Source organism: Dermacentor variabilis, chromosome 6 (assembly GCF_050947875.1).
Source record: "Dermacentor variabilis isolate Ectoservices chromosome 6, ASM5094787v1, whole genome shotgun sequence".
In the NCBI taxonomy this organism is placed as follows: Eukaryota; Metazoa; Arthropoda; class Arachnida; order Ixodida; family Ixodidae; genus Dermacentor; species Dermacentor variabilis.
Genome location: NC_134573.1, coordinates 166,847,254 through 166,868,353, shown reverse-complemented (window position 1 = coordinate 166,868,353; position 21,100 = coordinate 166,847,254). Strand labels below are relative to the sequence as shown.

Sequence of the window (21,100 nt, the reverse complement as noted above, 5' to 3'; positions counted from 1 at the left end):
TATTCGTATTTGGGAATTATGCCTGTATAAGTGATTAAGTAAACGCATGTAGTTGTCACTGAACTCTAGTACCAGCCGAGTGCGCCGTGTGAACAATGCTCGTTCTTTAGTCGTTCGTCAACCTACCCCTGCGCCATATCTCAACTTTGCAAGGGAATATCATAGAGTATCACTTACGAAAAGTGTTTTTCTAGTAGTATTTAGAGCCATATATAGATGTGTTCACAAATGCCCTCACTAAAATTCACCATGGAACCGTAATAAAACTTCTATATCCATCTCTGATTTCCAACGTTCCATGGAATGAGCCAGAACTTGTTGAATCGGCGCTTGCAAGGTGGAGGCTGCGTCCTCCTTTCCAAATACACATGGTGAGGATATGGTCCTATCACGTCGTGTGTGTCATAAGAGGCGTAGTACAGCAAATTATACCATTTATTTGTAATATCTTGCCTGGCTAGTCTGTAGTTAAAGAAAAATAGTTATAGAATAGTTATAGAAATAGTTATAGAAAAAAGCCAGCCCGAAAGTTTTCACGACGCGAGCCTTCAAAAGCAGCTAATTTGGCGCAAAGTAGCCAAACCTGGCAACCATGGCTGGGTGATAATTAGAATATGGTAGGCTTTAACGGCATTGTGATAATCGATCCAGCAAGCTGCAGCAAGCGTTTAGTGGAATCAAGGGTTATTTCCGCTGGGAGGTTGTTTATAAGCATGGCACCGAGCGTTGAGGTAAGCCGAATATCGTAGCACACTGCTGTGGTAGGATCATTACATTAATAAAATTAAGCCTTCCGCCCGCATTCTATTACTCGGGAGACGAGTGGTGAACGCGTTCTTCTGTTTCACTTTTCACACTGACACAGCCACTGCGATGCCTTCCAAATGTAAAGTAAGATTATGTCATCGTTTCTGCTGATTTTTGCTGGTCTCTGCTGGTGAATGAAGGTTACGTTTGAGTAAACGGTGTTAGCCGTCTGTAAATTTTCACGAGCGCAAAGATATAATACACACTATATGAGATAATTATGAGATGTGGCTTCTTTGTAGACGCCTGCTAGCATCAAAAACAAGAAGGAGAATTACTACCTTGGTATGTAGGTGTTCTGCGTTACTAAGTTACAATGCAGTCAATGGGTGTGTTCTTGGTGCACAGCACTTCGAATCACCAACTTTCCGATGTCACGCTTGCGCAGCTCTCACCGGTCGCACTAAGCTCTTTTATGCCAAGAACGCCAATCGACATCGCTTAACAAGTCACGTGGTGCTGAGAGGTTGGCGTGGTTTGGTTTCTGTGTTGCTGTGTGGTCTGACAGCTTTCCCGGTTTTCGCTTAATCGCAACCAACTATTAAAGGTTTAGGTGAGCACTAGTGTCGCTCACCTTTCCTCCGCCTTCATGACGTCGTATCGTGTATGTATTATCATTTCTAATTATGCTTGCCATGCTTGCGCGCAAACGGGAACAGCTGTGACAGCGCATTATTTTGGGAACTTCAGGCTGCTTCATACGTAGGTGCATTAAAAAAATAAACAGATATACCTTCATTGTAGTTCTACCGAAATTTTTGCTCGCGTCTTGTAGCCATCAGTTGCCCGCGAAACGAAGGAGAATTAGCAGCTCTTTCATACAGAAGTGGCTTGAGTTATTGTTTTGGCGTGTTGCGTATGGTTGCATTACCTTACATCTTCAAAAGAAAATACTCGCTAAATGTTTTGTTAAAACTATCTAACCAAATCTGAGACGCCTTATTCTCGTTTGCAGACGTTCACGCCTGTGGACTCCAAGAAAGAGGAGTTCCGGAAGTACCTGGAAAAAAGCGGAGTGTTTGAAAGACTGACAATAGGTGAACAGCATTCAAATGATTTGAGCGTGGTACCGTATGATAAACGCGCACGGTTATGACATCGACACTAGGTAGAGCATTAAGGTGCAGTTTGAAAGCTTCGGTCACGCCCAGTGGTTGCTTCACGTTGTCACACAAAAGGATATGTGATTTAAATTAAGGAGTTGATTTAAAGACATTGTCAGACGCGCCATGAAAGGGTGTGACGACTGCTAAACAGTGGACGAATGATATAATCCGAATTGTCTTTGTCAGGGTAACAACAGCTTCGACTATAAAGCAGTTGCCCTGTCAAAAACAAGTGAGTGCTTGGCCTCATCATATTTCTTGTGTGTGCATGCGTTTGTTTTGCATCCGAATTATTTTCCTAACAAGGCAAGCCCGTCTTTCTTGTCACTATGTTGGCTCCGACCTCAAAACTTGTTCACCCACTGTGGATCAATTCAAGTCTACATCATTCTTTGAGCCCTCTATCTTGCCTGAAGGCTGATTGTTGTTGCGTGATGTCTGTATAAGGTCGTTCACACCCCAGCGCTCTCTCACAAGTTTTAATAAGTTTCACTGGAAATGCATTCATTTGCATGAAATTACTTATAGGTAAGCTTGCCTGGCCAGATTATTACTGGAAGGATCTCTTTTTGTCTTTGTTGTTCAAGCATTACAATATATAACGCTTACAGACAAAAATGTGCAGAATTTTGTCTCTGTTTACTGAATATTACATGAACAGTTTATCACTACTATGTGCTATGAATGCTGCATATGATCTTAGAACTAATGTTCGTGCACACCACTGAGAATCGACTCAATGGATGGTGCAAGTGCAGCATATTGCGAGCACCTTGAGCACTGAGGTGCAGGCTTTGTTGTACACTTGCAGCTAACCACTCAGCATATGGTGCTTTGCACTGCATTCTTTTTAGTTCAGCTCAAGTTTCAAGGGAGTTGGTCAATTGTCAACATATTTCCATGGTATTGTGCTATGACTGATGCTTGTTCATCAACTTGCACACGGAGACCTTGTTCACTTACTGAACAAGGTTTCTGTGTGGAAGCCTAAATACCTAACCTCTGACGACTCCACTTTTGTTGGCATTGTGCTTCTTTCCTTAGTATGGAGTTTTAACCATTCATTTGCTTTTTAGCAGGCGAATAACTACTATAGTCTCAACCTTTCACGTGGAACTGATGGCACTGCTCTTAATATGTCAATATTGAATACAAGTTTGTTAATGCCTCAGTTATTGACTCAAAGTCTCATGTTCTCTTTTTTCTTTCAGCACTTGTGAGCCTCTTTGAAGAGCAAGAAAAGCCTGAAAATGCAATTGCGTATCCTTTTGTCTGAATGCTTCCACTCACAATGATGACTCACTGGTGCATGCTATAGGTTTGGTTTTTTGCTTCTGTATTCACATCATTATTAGTACTAATCAAATTTGAATGCAAGAGCACCTCCCTTTTGCATTTTTAATTTGTATTAAAGTGACTCTGCAACAATGTGATGAAGCTTTGCATGATCTTCTCAGCCAAAGTGCTATCTGTATTTTTACTAGTGTACTTGCTGTTTATGTTAATTGTTTTTTTTTTTTTTAGTTTTCGCGTAACAGAATTATGTTTTCTCGTATATTAAAATTACAATCCGATGCTATCATGTCTGTAGGTTGTGTAAACGTTCTACTTTACAGTTTTTCTACGTATTCTACCTTGAAAAATTCAATTATTTCAGTAATTGCCTTGCGCCACATGGAGGTCCTGCTTGGTTGGTTATGCGGGGTTCGAAATTCTTTTTGCGAAAGCAACATCTAACACTAGACGCCAGGCACAATAGCCTGACCCACCTAATCTTAACATGTCTTTCTCATCGAATTTTTTCTTTATGTCCACTTGTCCGGGCACGGAGACGGGAAGCAAGGTGGAGGGGAACTATGTAAGCTGCATACCAGCAGATTTTTTTTTTTTTTTTAACAGCAGTGGAGGTGGTGAGGGGGGGGGGGTCACATGCCCAGTAGCTACCGCCTGGAAAGATCATATGCTGCGTGACACCTGCGGTTCAACAGGTGTTGCACATTTTGCTGCCATAGCCACAAGTGGTGCTGGCGAACACTCCCACAGCTTGATTGTAAATATGTTTGAATAAATACCAGCATGAGAAGCATGGTAGAACACCTTGCATTACATGCACAGGTCTTGGGTTTGACTCCCACCTGTGGCACCCTGCAGGGCTGTCTGCATCAGCAGGCGCTTGGTGTGCTGCGATACCAAGTACCCAAGCATACGAGGGTTGGACCATCCCGCATCTAACCGTGCGCGGCTTAGCGTTGTCCGGGTAAAAAAGAGTCCTAGGGGTTGAGCCAGTGCCAGGAGTTTGGACCTTTACGGTCCCTCAGTGGAGTCAACACGCCCATTAGGCCTCGGCTTTATGTAGACGGCACTACCGGACTGACCCATCTGGGGGAAATTAGTAGTTGCTTTTTCCTGTCTTTTTCTCTCACTTTCCACCTCTCCTGTCTTCTCCTCACTTCATTTACTTCAAATTTTCCAGGCAGCAAGGGTTAACCTGGTGTAGTTCATCCAACCTTGGATCTACAATATTAGGTTATAGTAGCTGTGTACAGCTGGCATCTGCATTTCGTTCGGGTCTCGCAGCGTCCCCTTGTTGGGCTCCGGTGCTGGGTGGCTGGTGTAGCTGCTCAAATATGTTATTGATGGTTTTAAGCACCTTTCCCCGACTTCCTGATCATCCACTTTCTGAATGAGGGCGCACTGAAGAAACTTTTGAATTTTTTGCCCAACGCAAGGAATCCTTCCTGTGCTACCATGTGATACATAGTCAGTGCCCTGAAAAGACATACGAAAAGACCTTTAATTATTGCGAAAGTTCTCACCGACGTGCTAGGTCCCAGATACAAGATCACTAAAATGGCTAGTGGTGACCTACTGCTTAAGGTATATGATGAGCTCCAGCTTTTTCCAAATATTGTGGCTTTTGGTGATGTCAAAATCACAGTAACCCCGCATCGCTCCATAAACGCATCCAGAGGTGTGGTATCAGATGCTGATATTTTGAATCTGAGTGAAGAAGAACTGCTCGCAGGAAGGCAGGAGCAGGATGTTGTCAAAGTACAAATAGTTAAGATCAAGCGCGACAGCAAAGAAATTCCTACAAAACATCTTATTTGCACCTTTGCTACAAGTGTACTGCTAGAATCTCTCGATAAAGGGTGTACAAAAACACAAGTAAAACCAGACATTACAAAGCCACGTAGATGTTTCAAATGTCAAAGATTTAGTCATGGCTCACAAAGCTGCAGAGGCCGTCTCACTTGCACAATATGTGGTGAACAAGAGCACACTTCCGACAACTGCACTGGCACACTCCACTGTGTGAACTGCGATGGTGACCACGCCACATATTCCTGATCATATCTGACGTGGAAAAAAGAAAAGGATAGTATCACACTGAAACTCTAAAAAACCATGTCATTTCAAGAAGCGCGGAAACGTGTTTCATTCATTCATACCGCAGGCTATGTTGGTGCAGCGTGTAATGGGTCAACGCCGCAGCAGACTCCGGCATCTGCTCGATGCACAAAGAGTGCGGCCATGGCTGTGCCGCCAGCCCCCTTGGTAATAACAGCCAGTGATACTTTGCTGTCACTGAAAGAGGGCCAATCAACCTCAGGGCTTGTAGGCACCAAGGGTTGGTAGGCATCATCTATGCAGGTGAGGCCTTCATGACAAACACGCCGCTCACAAGAACGGATGTCCAGTGCCTCTCAAGAGGCAATGGACGCTACTCCAAGCTGGACGGCGCAGCCAAAGGACCGCCGCAAGTCTCAGGACTGCAGCAAGAAAGACGAAACTCCGCATTGCAGGGCCCGGGAAGGGCCTTGTAAGCTAAATCAACTTTCCTCTCTAAGCACACAGCATACACACTTTCGTTAATATGGAGACACAAATATTACAATGGAATGTCAGGGGACTTCTACATAACCTCGACGATGTGAAGGAACTCCTGTGTAAATATAATTCGAAGATGCTGTGTGTCCAAGAGACCCATTTAAAACTTACACAGACGGGCTTTCTACCGCAATTTAACATTTTCGGCAAAGACCGTGACGATGCTCTCGCTTCGTCTGATGGTGTCGCAATTATAGTTAATAAGCATGTAGCATGTCAGGCCTTGGAAATCGGTTCGCCTCATGAGGCAGTTGCGGTTCGAGGCTTACTGTTAGGAAAACTTCTGTGTACATACCACCCCACTGTCGACTCCAAAGAACAGAATTTCGTAGTCTTATTGATGAGCTGCCTGAGCTTATGTACTCGGGAATTTCAGTGCACCATACCCTCTGGGGAGACTCTCGATGCGATGCCAAAGGCTGCTTACTAGAACATTTCCTTGTTTCTTCTGGTGCATGCTTATTAAATAAAAAGGAGCTGACATTCTATAGTATAGCGCATGACACATACTCTGCGATAGATTTAGCTGTCTGCTCTGCCACACTTCTACCATGCCTAGAATGGGACGTAGTTAAAAACCTATATGGGAGTGATCATTTTCCCATCTGCCTCAAAACTCAAAACAATTTCAAACAAAATGAATTCCTCCCACACCCTCCTCAGTGGAAAGTTGCATCCGCAGATTGGTAAAAATTTGAGGAAATCGTCGAGGTGCAGCGAAGTGCTTTTAAACATTTTAGTGTGAAAGATGCTATTGCTTATTTAACCGCTTTTATAACTGACGTTGCAAGAAGTGCGTTCCACAAACAAAGGGGACTACAAAAAAGAGGCACGTGCCGTGGTGGAATGACCAATGCAAGAATGTGTGTAAGGAGCAAAACAAAGCCTTGCGTTTACTACGTCATCCTCTAACGGCAGAAAACCTCATATGCTTTAAGCATGTGAAATCCCAAGGCGGACGAACGCAACATATTGGTAAAAGAGAAAGCTGGGAAAAATATGTCGCAAGCATAAATTCCTATATGCAAGACGCAAATGCCTGGAACAGGCTAAGAAAATTAATTGGTTGACAAGCTTACCATATGCCCTTGGTCGATGATCAAGGCTACAGCCTTCAAGACCAGGTGAACGCTCTGGGACAATGTTTCAAGCATGTGTCTAGCTCTGCAAACTACTTACAGTCATTCCAGAAACATAAATAGATAGCAGAAAGTAAGGCATTGAACCGTACATGCAGCGAAACTGAACTGTGCAACAATCCTTTTAGCATTGCCGGGTTTCTTTGAATGGCTGTGCGAAATTGGCACCAGGAGCTGACAGAGTAATGTACATAATGGTAAAACATCTTCACCCTGACACATAGATGGCTCTGTTGTCTGTTTTCAACATTATCTGTGAAACAAGAGACATTCCATTGGCATGGAAAGCGGCAATTGTAGTCCCTGCCTTGAAATGGGAAAGATCTGTCCTATTTGGCAAGCTGCCAGCCCATAGCACTCGCAAGTTGTTTGTGTAAACTCTTTGAAAAAATGATCAATTGCAAGCTTTTACATCATCATCATCATCATCATCCCTCCTGTGGCAAGCTGGCAAGCTGTCTTTCTTTCTTCATTTTAATTTTCTTCTTATGAGAAATATGAAGCAAGTTTCAAAATTTGTCCATCATTCATATTTAATTCTGCTGTACAATAAAGGAATGCATAATTTACCCTATGTTTTCCTTGCCTATTGGCATTGTGTGGTTGTTACTAAAATTGTGCCCCTTGGATTTTCTAGTTCTGACCAAACTGCATCTGTCGCGTGCATACTTGATATACTGTAGCTACAGGGTGGGTTTACTCCTCATATTAAAGGTGTGTTGCATGATCTCTTTGAGAAGCCCAGGTGCTTGAATTAATCCAGAAGCCTTTACTACATTGTCCCTTTTAGTACTTGTGTGTGTGTTTTAGTAACATCAAAATCTGTCAGCCTGAATACTTGCAACACTCTTCTGCCACTATGGTCCTTGACGGTCTCTTACAGCTACGTCAAAGCTCATCTAGATCCTGATCATTCGGAAACTACCATTGACGCTTTGAAGCAAGAGCTTGAGCAAGTGCGGAGGCAACTTGAAGACCTACAAATAGAGCACAACCATCTGAAGATGCAGGTACGACCTTTTTTTAACACTTCTGTACTAGGTACACGATTAAAAAGTCGTCTTAAGTTGAAGTATTCTCTGCTTCAATCCTGCGTGTTTTAGGAAGCTGCCTGTCTTGCCTCGATTCCAGTGCACCACCTTTGGCATTGGCAGTTGCCATGCCACCATCATCACGCTTCCGTCTTGCTGTCGTTAACATTGTAGTGCTGTTGTCACCATGCTGCTGCCATAACCTATGTGTCAGTGTTCTCAAGCCATCATAATCGCCGCTGTCACTGTAGACACACACTTGGTTCATACGCAGAGTTGCTTGCCTTACAGAGACACATTGTTCCATCTGGTAAAACTTTTCGCAATCCGAAATGAGGCTAGATAGACAGCTATCTGCCAGTGGTGTAGTATTGGGGAGGGCTGGGGGGCCGTGGGCCCCAGGCCCCAGATGTCATTTGGGGGGGGAGGGGGGGAGTCATACATGTCTCATGACCCCGCTCTTTCCACCGGCTTGACTGAGCGTAAGTGGTAAAGAATGCTCTGGTAACCAGCAGTCCGAGCTCGTGTACCCGCTGTGCCACATGTGTAATGTCGCAGAATTGTCGGCTGCAGCTTTATCAATATCCTACGTAATAAGAAATTTGAATGTGCAGGCTAAAAAATTTAATTCGCTAAGTGGTCGCTAAACTGCTCGCCTTAGTGGAACGTTTCATGTGCGGTGCACTCATGCTCGTGCATTGCTAAACATACAGTCTAGCGATGTGACTCTTGGGTCCCTCTTCCATTCAGTCTGCGCTATCCTAAAATAAGATATATTAAATAACTGTTTAATTAGAAATTATAGAGGAAACATTGCAATATTGAGGACTCAAAGTCATATTAACTCAACAAAAACTTCTCTAAACAAAATCCTCTTGGGTGCTAGAGCCTGCAGTAATGCAACATTGCGGGCGGCCCATTGTGGCAGTACGAAAAGAGATATTAAATAATGCACCAGTGATGTCGATCTCTCTATCCTCTCCATTACGAGTGCAGACCAACAGTAACGGAGGCTTTCGCTAGTACGGACTTCTTCATGGCCTTCTCTTTTTTTGCACGGTGACGTCAAGAATCGATGCGAAGCATGCTATATTCCGTTCCCAAACTTGTGGTGGTACTGCAGCTTGGATAATCATGTTTGCCTATAGCAGCAAATAAAGACTTTATGGATCAGAATGATGAGAACTCGTAATGTCATAGCATTTTCTATTAGGGTGGGGAGATCAACGCCACTGGCATGCTGTTTAATTTTCGTTTGGGATCAGGGTTGGCAACAGCCAAAATACTGCACGCCATAGTACCTACAACGATTTCTGTTAAGTTGTTGTTTAGCAACATATGACTGTCAGGCTTCCAATTTTGCAAATGCAATATTGCCTCTAAAATTGCTAATTAAAACTTTATTAGAACGTTTTTGTTACTTTTGAGCCATATTTTCCGCTATGCTGCATCTGTATTGGCTGCCAAGCATTACAGTCTGTCAGCAGATCTGCAAATGCACTTATCACAAGTTATTACTGCGGCACCCTGTGTTATTTGGTGCAGAAAATGAAACAGCTTGTATACCTGCTACATTCGCGATCTCTGGAAATGAAAGTGAAGGGTGGGGGGACATGCGCAATATCCAAGGTGGCTGTGCTGGTGCTTGAACATAACCCCCCTGCTCCTGAAATTTTCGAAATCCTCGCCTTCCTGTCTGCACATGGAGGGGGGGGGGGGACAGAAGAATACTTATGGGCTCCAGTTGCCAGATGGCCTAGCTACACCACTGCTGCAACATGCTTTGCATAGCATTGATTCTCACAGTGTGTGTGACCTGTAATATATTTCTGTCTAATGTTAGTGAAAGGACAACCAGTAATCACCATTTCCACTGTCAGCAAATAGGTAGAAAACAAGCAAGTGTATTTTATTTTGAATGTAATCTGAAAGTTGCATGTTTGTAGACATCTTCTATACATGTCTACAAACATGTTCAGGGTAGCTCACAACAATCACATTAAATATATATCCTAAAGTTCTTGAGGATGTTTTAAGCATTTATTTATTTTAGGAGCACATATTAAGCTTTGTTGAAGTGTGTGTGGAAGAGAGTGGGAAGAATTTTATTGTTCTCAGGCAACGTTCGCTGCATAGTCAGCTAGGCACTGACAAATGAAAACATCTGCTGAAGCTGTTCTACTCAAGTGTTTGCTGTTTCTTCCGTAACTTGCTACTTGAAGACTAATTGATAGTGTTGATGCATTTGTGAGGGTCATCTCTACTGTGCATATTATATTGCCTTCAGGAACATAGATTAAGCAATATAATTTAATTGAAGGCTTTATTCAAGTGCGCACCTTTACGTTTGGGAAAGGAAGACAAAAGGCAACAATACCTGATGGAGCCATTTCACTTGGGACAACAGTTGCGCACAAGCCTTGGCAGCAGAACAGAAATGTTAATCTACGACTGTTGAACCAAATATACAGAAATACAGGAGTGCGGATTTTTGGCTAGTTGGTCATTGCATCAATTGATGTGCTATGACTTCAATTGATACAGCAATAGTTTGTGCATATCTCTACTTTCGCAATGCAAAATCGTGCAATGGCTTTGCTCACTATCGTTGATTCCTCGACGCTATCGTCACTGTCGTCTGCATAATCCCAGCATGCTCTGCATGCAACACTCCTGACGTCATACACAGCGTGGCTTGTAACTGAGGAGGAGGCCAGGTAGGGTGTTCAAGGCAGTTAATTAAATTCATTTGTAAAAAATCTGTGCAACTCTCAAAGCTGCTTTTTTGGGGACGTGACGGAAGTGTTTAGAGGAACGTACCCAGCGAATTTCATCGACAGCCGTTGACATTGAAAAATCGCCGGAGTTGCCCTTTAAAGTAGACTCCTAAAATCTCAAGTTCTCAAACATTTTTGTGCCCAAAGAAGCAGTTTGGCATCAATCTGGAAATGTTTCTACGGTTTCACCTTCTACAGTGATATCTGTTATCGGCTCACTCGTCTGTACTCTGTTTCGTACTTAATGCTACAGAAGCTACTTATGTAGTGCGGTAATAGTAGTACATATGACTGTGCACCTTTAGCAGTGCATTTTTTGATCTGCGAAGCATTCTAAGGGGATAACTGTTCCATATATTTCAACTACAATTTGCATATGTAGAGGTACATTAAAACATATATTTTGGTTGCAAGTGCAAGTGTTCTGGTGTGGCTGCTAGTCGCAGAAACTTATCACCGTGTTTGTTTGGTGGTAAATGGGCTCATATCTGTGATAGTTTCTACTGTCGCATCGAATTACATGACACCTAGCTATATCTTTTTTATATGGTGCAGTTTTTGTGAGGCATTATTTTTCAGTTGTGAGTGCGAGAAGTAGCGTTGCTTGCTATGTGTGAAACAGAGTATAGTTATTTTGATGTCTAGTGATGACTGTCACAGGAATCCCAAAGTGCTTTGTGAGAAGTTTTTAAAGACAAATAATTGACCATTTCACCCATAATGTGAAGCAGCGACATGATAGCTGTCAGGTTGCCTGTTGAAAGTTTTGCCTTTCAGCCACTCCACTAATGCTGCTGAAAGGAAGAATGCTGTGCTTGGAGTTTTTGTTCATGCCACCAGCTGATATGATTGGCTGGCGCAATGCTCAGAAGCGTATCTATAAATATGATCGTTTCTCTCAAACACTCAGAGGAAACATAGAACACACGATCACAGGATCACGCAAGGACTTGGACAACTGAGTGGTGAAAAGACATCATATTGACATGATAAAATTAAAAACTTCTTACATGTGGCTCTCTAACATTAACTCTTCTATAGCATGTCGGCAAGATATGCTTGGCACACGTGGTACATGCCTTGGTCCTGGTCAACACCTAAGGCCCACTGACAAACTTTGTCCTGGTTGTGGGATGTCAGTAAACGATCTGCACCGTTCCCATGTTTGGTCAGCAATGCAGCCTCCGCAGGGCTGTCAGCACAGCCTATCCAACCTATGCTGCATGAAATAGTGCAAGGAGTACTGGACATAATACTGTGCAAGCTATCACGTCACTGCTTCTCACTATGGATGAAACTAAAGTTTTCTTTCATTACAGTGAAAGCCGTTATAAACTCACTCCCCTGGTTGTTTTGATGTCTGCTGCTGTTCGTTACTGCAATCCTCAAGCCCTTTGCGAGAAAATTGCAAAGAAAGGAAAGAAATAATAATTCTTGCTGTTCTGCGAGGACTCGAACTTACAGCCAACAGATTGGCAATCCAGAATTCTGTCTCTCAACCACTCTACTGATGCTAGAGCAGTGGAGAATGCTGAACCTGGAAAGCGTGATCACACTTCGGCAGTTGCCATAATTGGCTAATGCCCGCTAAACATTTGTGTATTGGATAAAGCTGGAGTTCACGCCTTCTTTGTGTTCTCATGTCGTCTTTGTAGTTGCAGTGACAATGATCGAGTGTGTCTGCTTTGTCTTCATTAGTCTTCACCTAGCACTTGGATTCTTCTCATATTTACTAGATGGCGTCTTGTTTTCTTGAAGGATAGAGTGAGGCCTATGGGGTAGCACAAATACTATAAATTTAAGAAAATCTGAATGAATACAGCAGTAAGAAGCTGAAGAGTTGCTTTAGTAGAGAGCAGTGGCTAAGTCAGGATAGCTGAGAGGAGGAAGGAAAGTTGAGTCTTCCCGCTTTATCAATGGGAGGCGCAACTTCTGCAAACGAGTGTGACTTGCACTTCTTTTACATCACGAAAGGAACTTGCTTGCTTAGGCTTGCAAATGCTCACTCTAACAAGCACTACACAAAACAGTCTAAGGCTTACTGCACACTATGTTTAGCTAGCTATATTGTCACTGCTTTGCATTATGGATGGAACTAATATTTCAAAACGCACAACTCGCAATGTACAGACCTCAGAACGGTTAATGCCAGCACATGTATGAATTGATAAAAGCATCAAGCACTATATGCTCCTTTCTTCTGTTCACTGCCATTGAGTTGTACTAGCTCAAAGGCCAGCGGCATTTCTTGGCACAGACAGCAAAGTTCAGGAAACTGATGGTACATTTGAATGGGTCCTACCTTGCTCCGACTTGGTTTGCAGCAATGTGGAGGCCTCTTGACATAGGAGCCAGAAAAAGCATACCCGACTTGTATGCTCAACTGCTCCCAGAGCAAACAGAGAATCCACATGATTGGAATTCTATCAGCTCTCAATACTCCCTCAGGTTGAAGGTAAGCGCTCCTCTCCGAGCTGGAGCGTAATGCTCTAAATGAACCAGACAAATGTATTCCAAGCACTCCATTATGACTAGTCAGATGTACCATCAGTTTAAATTCCACAACGGTTCTTAATGATGGATTTACATGTTCCTATGAGCAGTTCCAAGGTTTGTGCATGCTCCAGTAAAAAATAAATGAGAATGATTCAAATTTTTATCATTTAAGGGGGCAGTGCATGTACCATCCCTTGTACAGAGTAAGCCAGCACACCATTGTTAAATGGACAGTTCTTTATGAGCTACACTTTGCCACATTGTACTGATTTTTTTTCCTGTAGCATGCCGACAGGATAGTTCTCATGCTTCTCTGCAAACTTTCAGCACTCACAGCCACAGTCTGGCAAATAATGCACTGGCAGCCCCAAAATACACAATGTCACATTTTCCTATGACATAATCATTTTGCGATAATGTTGATGTTATTGGTAATACAAGTATTCCGTTTGCTCTCTGAATTGCTCTCTGGATCATAGTGGTGCACCACCCATGCATAAGAAAGATTATAATTTTCGAATAGCAGTAAAATTTCCATACTCGCCTCCTTCTATACCAATAGTAGCAATGATTTAGCAGCTATGTTTTAGTATTGATACCATGGCATCGCTATGTGCTACTATAGAATGACCTGCATTTTCATACTTTGTATTCCAGCCCCTAATTACAATTTTGGTAATTACAGTATAAACTGTAAACAGTGGAAAAGTTGTTATCCACTGAGCTGAGCTTAAAAAAATATTTTGCTAGTATTCAGTCAGTTTGTTCATACAAGTTTAAACAAGCGTACATGCACTTAGACAAGGACCGCTTTGTCTCCCTTTCGTACTTGTCTAAAGTGTTTCACTTGTGAGCTTTCAGCGAGGCTCTCGCGAAATGGAAGCTCCTTGTCCCATGCATGCCTGTTTCGTCATCTTGCTTTCAACTTAGAGAGAAAAACTAGTATGTGAAGGACAGACCACTAGCTGCCCTGATTAAAGTGCTGCCTTTTGTTCGAGTGTTTCCAAGTTGCTTTGAACAATAATTAATTTGTTGTTTTCTATGTGGGTATCGTACTGTCTTAGCTTGGTCCTTAGTGCATGCATAGCATGCGAGTGTGTTCTCAGTTCATCAAAAATATTCAGTCTAGTCTGATGGCTTTAGTGTAGTTGTCTGAAGAGTACAGAAGTCCCACATGAACTGAACATGTGCTTGCTTGAAACATTGGTCTGGTTATGTGTATCTTTATTGATTAATTGGTTGATTAATTTAGTTCCCCTTTTCTCCCCCAGATTGCCAAGGGCGAAGTGGAAGAGGCAATTGTTGCCGAGCCTGATTTGTAGTTGTCTGTTTGCAGTGTATCGAAGGCGAATTGTTACGCGTCTCTCTTTGAAAATGTGTTGCTGTTTTGATGGGATCATTAATTCCTACTTCGGTGTGCTTCTCGCAGATGAAGCACACGTGTGCATAACATCCAATCCCCCGAAGGGAGGAAATTGTAACAAATTTGGCCTTGGGCTTTCCGTCCACGACATGTGCCTCTCTCAGTTTACTACGTACCAGCACTCCCGACTATGAATTCTGCTGCTGAGTTAGCCGCAACGTTGATCTCAGACAGGCTCGCATACATATTCCTGTACTTGGCTGAGGAGACAACGTGTAGAAAATTTCTAAACCAGGGAGAAGGAGTAGCGAAAAATTTCTCTGCGCTTTTGCGCTGGAATTTTTTAATTGGACATTGATCACGCCAGTGGCTAAGCAAGACACATATTGCGTGATGTCTGACATTGCACAATCTGCAGGTACTATATATACCTTTACTTTTTTAAAAGCTCACAATACAGATAAAATAATGATTATCATCATCAGATCTGCCCTTGCAGCCTGCTGGGCATCACTTATGCATGAAATTGTGGCTAATTTGCGGTTGAAAATCGTGTGAGTCCCGGTAGCGCAGTCCGCTCTATCAACCTTTTTTTTTTCGTTCTTTTTGGCATGCTGGTTTGCAATAGATTTTTAGTCTTAAGGATTTTATATGTAAACGATGTGAAAAATGCTTAAGCAAGCTCTTTTAAGCAAGGTGGCATTCGATTAGGAATTTTGGGAACATGTTGGCGAGCAACTGCTGCACTAGTATAAGCTTCGCTCCTTTTCATTTTCCAAGCAGCACTATTGCATTCAGTCAGCCAGGAGTGCTGGACATAGTCACCTGTATGTATGGTAATGTAATTTTTCTTTTTGCATTTAGTTTGTTTTCAAATGTAGTGATTGCATGTGGCCACCGATCAATGGCTCTGTTCATGTGTTCAGACAGAACCTGCTATGGTAGTGAGGAGCCCACAGTCAGTACTTGTAGTACTTAGTCTGGTGGAAAAAGTCTTCCTTATTTTGTTAAAAGAGATCTGTTATTTTGTCTTTATTATTTACTGCAGTAAAGGGGGACTGCAATATGCGTGCCATTGAGGTTGTCCTGGTTACTGTTTCTGTATTCTCTTTTGAAAGTGATAAGCATAGAGTCATTCCTGTTTTTTGAGCTCACAATAAACTTCATTGTGATAAGACAGTGCTCAGCCTGCTCTGCCTCTATGTTGAGTAGAACACAGATATGTGAAATTGACGGACAAAAATTATACAGTTAGTCACATCTCCAAGTAAAAAAAAAAAAAGTGGGATTTGTCAAGCCCAACATTTCGAGGTCAACTCTGCTCCTTTCATTAGCTTTAAGCAATGGTTGGTGGTGCAGCGCAGCTTAAGGTACGTTTTTGGTAACATGATCTATAACGCTGTGCACCATCCATAGTTTAATAATAATTATATCTTTATTAACAAAGATATAAAAATACTTATTTCAGGCCTATCAAAGTCACAGAGGACTTCACTGGCAGAGCCTGGCAGACAACGAAAAGCCATATGCAGTATTTGCAAAATATTGCATCGAAAATTATAGCAAAATAGAGTGAAGAGAAATAGTAGGAAAAGTGTGGCAAAGTCAAGAAAAAATCGAGGTATTAATGACAACATGACATAATAGTAGTATTTATTGTAACTATCAAATGGAAAATTGCATGTAATTAGAAGAGCGCCTCAGTGCTTTACTAAGTTTAGTTCTGAAATTGGCAACAGGGATATATTGTGGCAGTGAATTAAACAAAGAGCATATGTAAATTTCTTTTTTTCATGCCTCGTTGAGAATCTAGCGATCCAATAGCGTTGCTTTGACCTAAGACTGCAGGGGAAAATATATGGCATATTAAAGTGACTTGCTGAAAACAAACGAGAAGAAAGGGAGCTAACCGAGGGGCTTGATTTTTATTAGTCGTATCATAAGAAGCCAACAAGCACCGACACCAAGGACAACATAGGGGAAACTACTACTGCCTAATAAATTAAATAAAGAAACGGTAAATAAATCGAAATGAAAGTGGATGAAAAAATAACTTGCCGCAGGTGGAGAACGATCCCACAACCTTCGCATTTCGCGTGCAATGCTCTACCAATTGAGCTACCATGGTGTCGTTTCCCCGTCCACTTTCTTGGGTATTTATGTTTCCTCGTAGAACCCTGGGAGTGTTAGCCAGCGCCACCACTCAAGACCTAGGCAGTGGACGTGGAACATCCTTTCTGCCGCAGGCGTCACGAGAACGTGATCTTTTTGGGTGAAGGCAACCGGCCAATAAAGCCACACATGCTACCTGAAGGCGTCAGTGTTGCCGGATTCGAGACCCTCGTTATGTAATAAACAAGAAGAAAGAGGGTTAACTGAGGGGCCAGGTTTTTATTAGTAATATAAGAAGCCAGCAAGCACCGACACCAAGGACCACATAGGGGAAATTACTTCTGCTTAATAAACGACATAAAGAATACGTAAATAAATGGAAAGAAAGTGGATGAAAAAACAACTTGCTGCAAATGGGGAACGATCCCACAACCTTCGCATGAGGTTGTGGGATCGTTCCCCATTTGCAGCAAGTTGTTTTTTCATCCACTTTCGTTTCCATTTATTTACGTATTCTTTATGTCGTTTATTAAGCAGAAGTAATTTCCCCTATGTGGTCCTTGGTGTCGGTGCTTGTTGGCTTCTTATGATACTGAAAACAACTCTTTTTCAGCAGATCACTGAAATCGAGAAAAAGCAGTACATGACAAACATCTTAATGTAAGCAATAATTTTTAAGAACACGAGAGTTCAGTTTCTTTTGCCATCAAATTGAGCAATCCCCTAATAAAAAATGCTGTATGCTAAGGCACCTACGATTGTCTTTTTGGACGGATAATGGCACAAGCTATCTTACACATGATGCATGATATAGTACGCAACATATGCGAGCTAGATGTCCTTGAAATAGCAGCCAAGTTGGCCCCAGAACTTTGAGTTTAATAAGAATCTCTCTTTGTTTATATTAGAGATGTGATTAACTTTACAATAAATTAGCCCAATTAGATAAGCCATTCTGTCTATATGTACAGCTTCCACTTGGGGACAAAGGTTTGTGGACTTCTCATGCTACAAAACCCAGTACTTTTGGGGCTTGTGCATGTAGTTTAATCCAATAGTACATTTGAGCATTGATGTTCATGATGGAACTTGCAACTTTAGTTTGCATGCTTGGGCTGCATAAAAGTTCATGTTCTTTTCAGCATTTATGATAGGCAAATTTTTGTTTCCAATTGCTCATGACCACTTTTGTTGAACCATGAAGAGTTGATTCCATCAACGCTGTCAAAACAATGGGGCATACATGTCTGTAGATGCAGTCATTGCAGGAAAGATTAACTAGGACGATCTATTGATCAGCATGAAGAAATGGCAGCATGTCACAATGCAGCCTGTGTGCATTCAAGTAGGATGGCTTGGCATGCATTGTTGTGACGCCGGTTACTTGAAGCTTGACCTACGTTATTTTTGGGTAGCGTGGCGTTGTCGGCAGGCTGCAGGCGTCTGGTGGACCATGGCGATCAGGCAGGGACGAGACGATTTCTAGTGCGAAACTTGCATGGTTTATTCAATGGTTGGTGAAAGATAAGAAAAGAATGAATTGAAAAAGTACATTGTGGGGCCCTTTAAATAGACCCACTAAAATCGTAGGCGGGATCTTGCTCACGTCGACGTCACGTGACAGGCACTGAGTCTGGTTGTGGATGGGCGGCGTATCCCTCCTACCCGGTGAGCTTGCACGGGCCCACCTCCGCAGGTGGCAACCCGCAGGTCCGGGATCGTAAGCGGCCGATTCGTTTTCCCAAGTGACTCTTCACGACCTTGCCTCCACAGGTATCAACCCACAGAGGGATAGGCGGTGGATCCCTTCTCCCTGGCGAGCTTGCACGGGTCCACCTCCACAGGTGGCAACCCGCAGGTCTGGGACCATAGGCGCTTATCCTTTCTTCTAGGCGACATTGGTTCGCGGAAAGCATTGTCCCCTAGAGTTTGGACTGTTCGTGGAAAGGGTTCTTCTAAAGTTGCACGCACACAAAGGGGCCTGTAATCACTGCGGGGTGCCAGCCAGACCGGCAATCCCTCGAGACACAGCCACAGCAAATTAGGAATCCATCCTTCATTTCGCTTAGGCATGCACACACACGAAGGGGCCTGCAAGTACTGCAGGGCACCTGCCAGAGTGGTAACCACTCGAGACAACCACAGCAAATTAGCAATCCATCCTCCATTCCGGTTGAGCAGGGTGCCCCGAGCACCCTTTTATCCCGGGGTGTTACACGCCAACCGTAACAGCATTCACCACCTTCAAAACTACATGCTTTGGGCTCGACCTGTCAACTTCAAAAGCAGGTTGCTTTTTAAATAACAGGTTCAAAAGCTTTTTTAACCTGTCAATTCTGAACAAGCTTTGAACTATAGTGCATGAAACCATGGCTGAATAATGTAAGTGGCCTGGTATTGTAGCTATAAGCTGCTGCTTTTTGGTGGTTTCTAAACATTAATTTCATTTTAGCAGTGACTAAATTCACGTGGTGGGGAGGCATACCATCCTTAACAAATCCAGTTCTTAATTCTGTAAATGTCGTAGTGTAGCCTGGCAACTCCTGAACTGCACCTGGTGCAAAGGCTACATGTTATTGCAGGTCAACAGAACACATCCAACATATGGCACATCACTGCTTTGCATAGTTTGTCAAAACATAGTGCAGTTTGTGGGAAACATGTTTTTAACCTTTAATTTATTAAGGTAACACGTTGTCATTAGGGTAGTATGTGTGTGGTTACTGTATTACCTAATGGGTGACGTGGAAGGCTGCAGTTTTAACAGCAACGTTCATGACAATTCTCATGCTTTAAAGGGACACAAGAAAAAGACTATATTACTTTAATATGATAATGTACTCTTTCAAAACTATTATTAATTAATTTCATGGCGATAGGTTGACATTTAAGGGAGCAAATGAAAGTCAAACTTCATTTTAGTGAATCTTGAAACAAAACCCTAGAGTCGGTACACAGGGAAGATCAATCCTTTGTTTCCTATGAGGCTGTCGGAGAAAGCAGCTTTTTCTCTCATCTCCTTGAAAAGCATAAATGGGAGACAAAATTGGGAACCTTTAGGACGTATACTGAAGAGAAAATCAGATGCATTATTAAGTTATCACTGTGCAATAAAAAAGCCACTTTGGCGACGAGGTGAGGCTTGGCAATCCAGAAAAAGCAGGAGAACAAAAGACTGGTGATGGTGCTGCGTTCAAGTTGCCACACCGGATTGCCTTGCATATAACATCATGGACTTTTAACAGCGTCTGCTGGGGCCTAGTTGGTTGTTCATCAGTAAAGATGAACTAAGTTGGTTTCTAAAGGGGCCAAAGCCTGAACTTGTTAACTTTCAACAAGTGTGCCACAACTCAAATAAAAAAGAAAACAAAGATCCACGACGTCACTGAGTATTGGATTTCAGCGAGGTTGGAAAGGCCTCTTGGACACCTGGTAACTCTACCATATCGGTGTAGGGAAACCTTCAACCAGTCGTGGGAATGCTGCTACAATTGCTCCAATCGACTGCCTTTCGTTAAAATTGCTACATTCATGCTATAATTGAGAGAAGTATTTTAATGACTGGAAAATGTAGAGAGGTCGGCTGGATAATGGAGCATCTGGCCTGCTACTCTACGTAAGGGAAGGGGAAGAGGGGAAGAAAAAGGGTCACAATTGGGGATGATAATGGGAGGAACGATGTGAAGGACACATGACACAACTGGTATCACAGGCGTGAGTCCAGGCCCGTGTCACCTAGGAAACGTGAAAGAGCATGCATTGTCTCTGTTGTCTGCCAACTCAGTGGCCATGCGCCTAGCAAGAGGTCCTCCGACAGTGGTCCATTGTGTATATGTCTCAAGGTATCTGCCATTGTCAGTCTTTCGCGTGCGTACTCGGGGCACACCACGAGCACATGTTCTATAGTCTCTACAGCGCCACACACTGAACAGTCCGGGGAGTCTGTCCGTTCAATAATGTGCAAATATTTGCGCATGAAGGCGACGCCTAATCGCAGTCTGTGTATCAGGCATGTATGAGGGCATGGAATTCCACGCAGAATAGGATATTTCATATCTCAATTTCATAATTGAGAGAAATTGCTCCAAAGCTGCTCCAGGATGAACTGCTTGGCATTATGGGAGGCATCTGCAAAGAGCTGTGAAAGTCGGGTGGAAGTTGCCAGCACCCTATGCAAAGAGCGCTGTCACATCTGCTGCCATTCATAAAGCTAAATGAGCTAAAGGGTTACCGAGCTAAGGATAATGAGGATTTTCTGTCGGGCCTAGTAGTGCGCGCTTCGCCCATACACTTGTTGGCATGTCCTGTGCTCATACTTCGTATCGGCGGTGTAAGTACTGCGCATCCCACTGGGGATGCATAGTACTTATTGAGCATG

General features: G+C 42.9%; 1 protein-coding gene across 2 annotated transcripts; it reads left to right on the top strand.

Moving 5' to 3' along the window:
* The first annotated feature begins 595 nt into the window (after positions 1–595).
* Positions 596–15,789, top strand: LOC142585684 (c-Myc-binding protein). Of its 2 annotated transcripts, none has more exons than XM_075696631.1 (5): positions 596–731; positions 1,763–1,844; positions 3,125–3,173; positions 7,827–7,953; positions 14,519–15,789. In XM_075696631.1, exons 1-5 carry the CDS (start codon positions 615–617, stop codon positions 14,567–14,569), a joined length of 426 nt encoding a protein of 141 aa, XP_075552746.1. In that variant the 5' UTR covers positions 596–614; the 3' UTR covers positions 14,570–15,789. The 2 variants fall into 2 exon arrangements, with proteins under 2 accessions (XP_075552746.1, XP_075552747.1); XM_075696632.1 differs by lacking the exon at positions 596–731 and adding an exon at positions 1,252–1,411.
* The last annotated feature ends 5,311 nt before the right edge of the window (positions 15,790–21,100 follow it).

Bases quoted from the DNA above. Each gene is read 5' to 3' on its own strand.
- LOC142585684 (XM_075696631.1), top strand. From the start codon at position 615: ATGGTAGGCTTTAACGGCATTGTGATAATCGATCCAGCAAGCTGCAGC. The intron at 732-1,762 runs GTAAGCCGAATA...TCTCGTTTGCAG, and splicing joins GCATGGCACCGAGCGTTGAG to ACGTTCACGCCTGTGGACTC. The intron at 7,954-14,518 runs GTACGACCTTTT...TTTCTCCCCCAG, and splicing joins ACAACCATCTGAAGATGCAG to ATTGCCAAGGGCGAAGTGGA.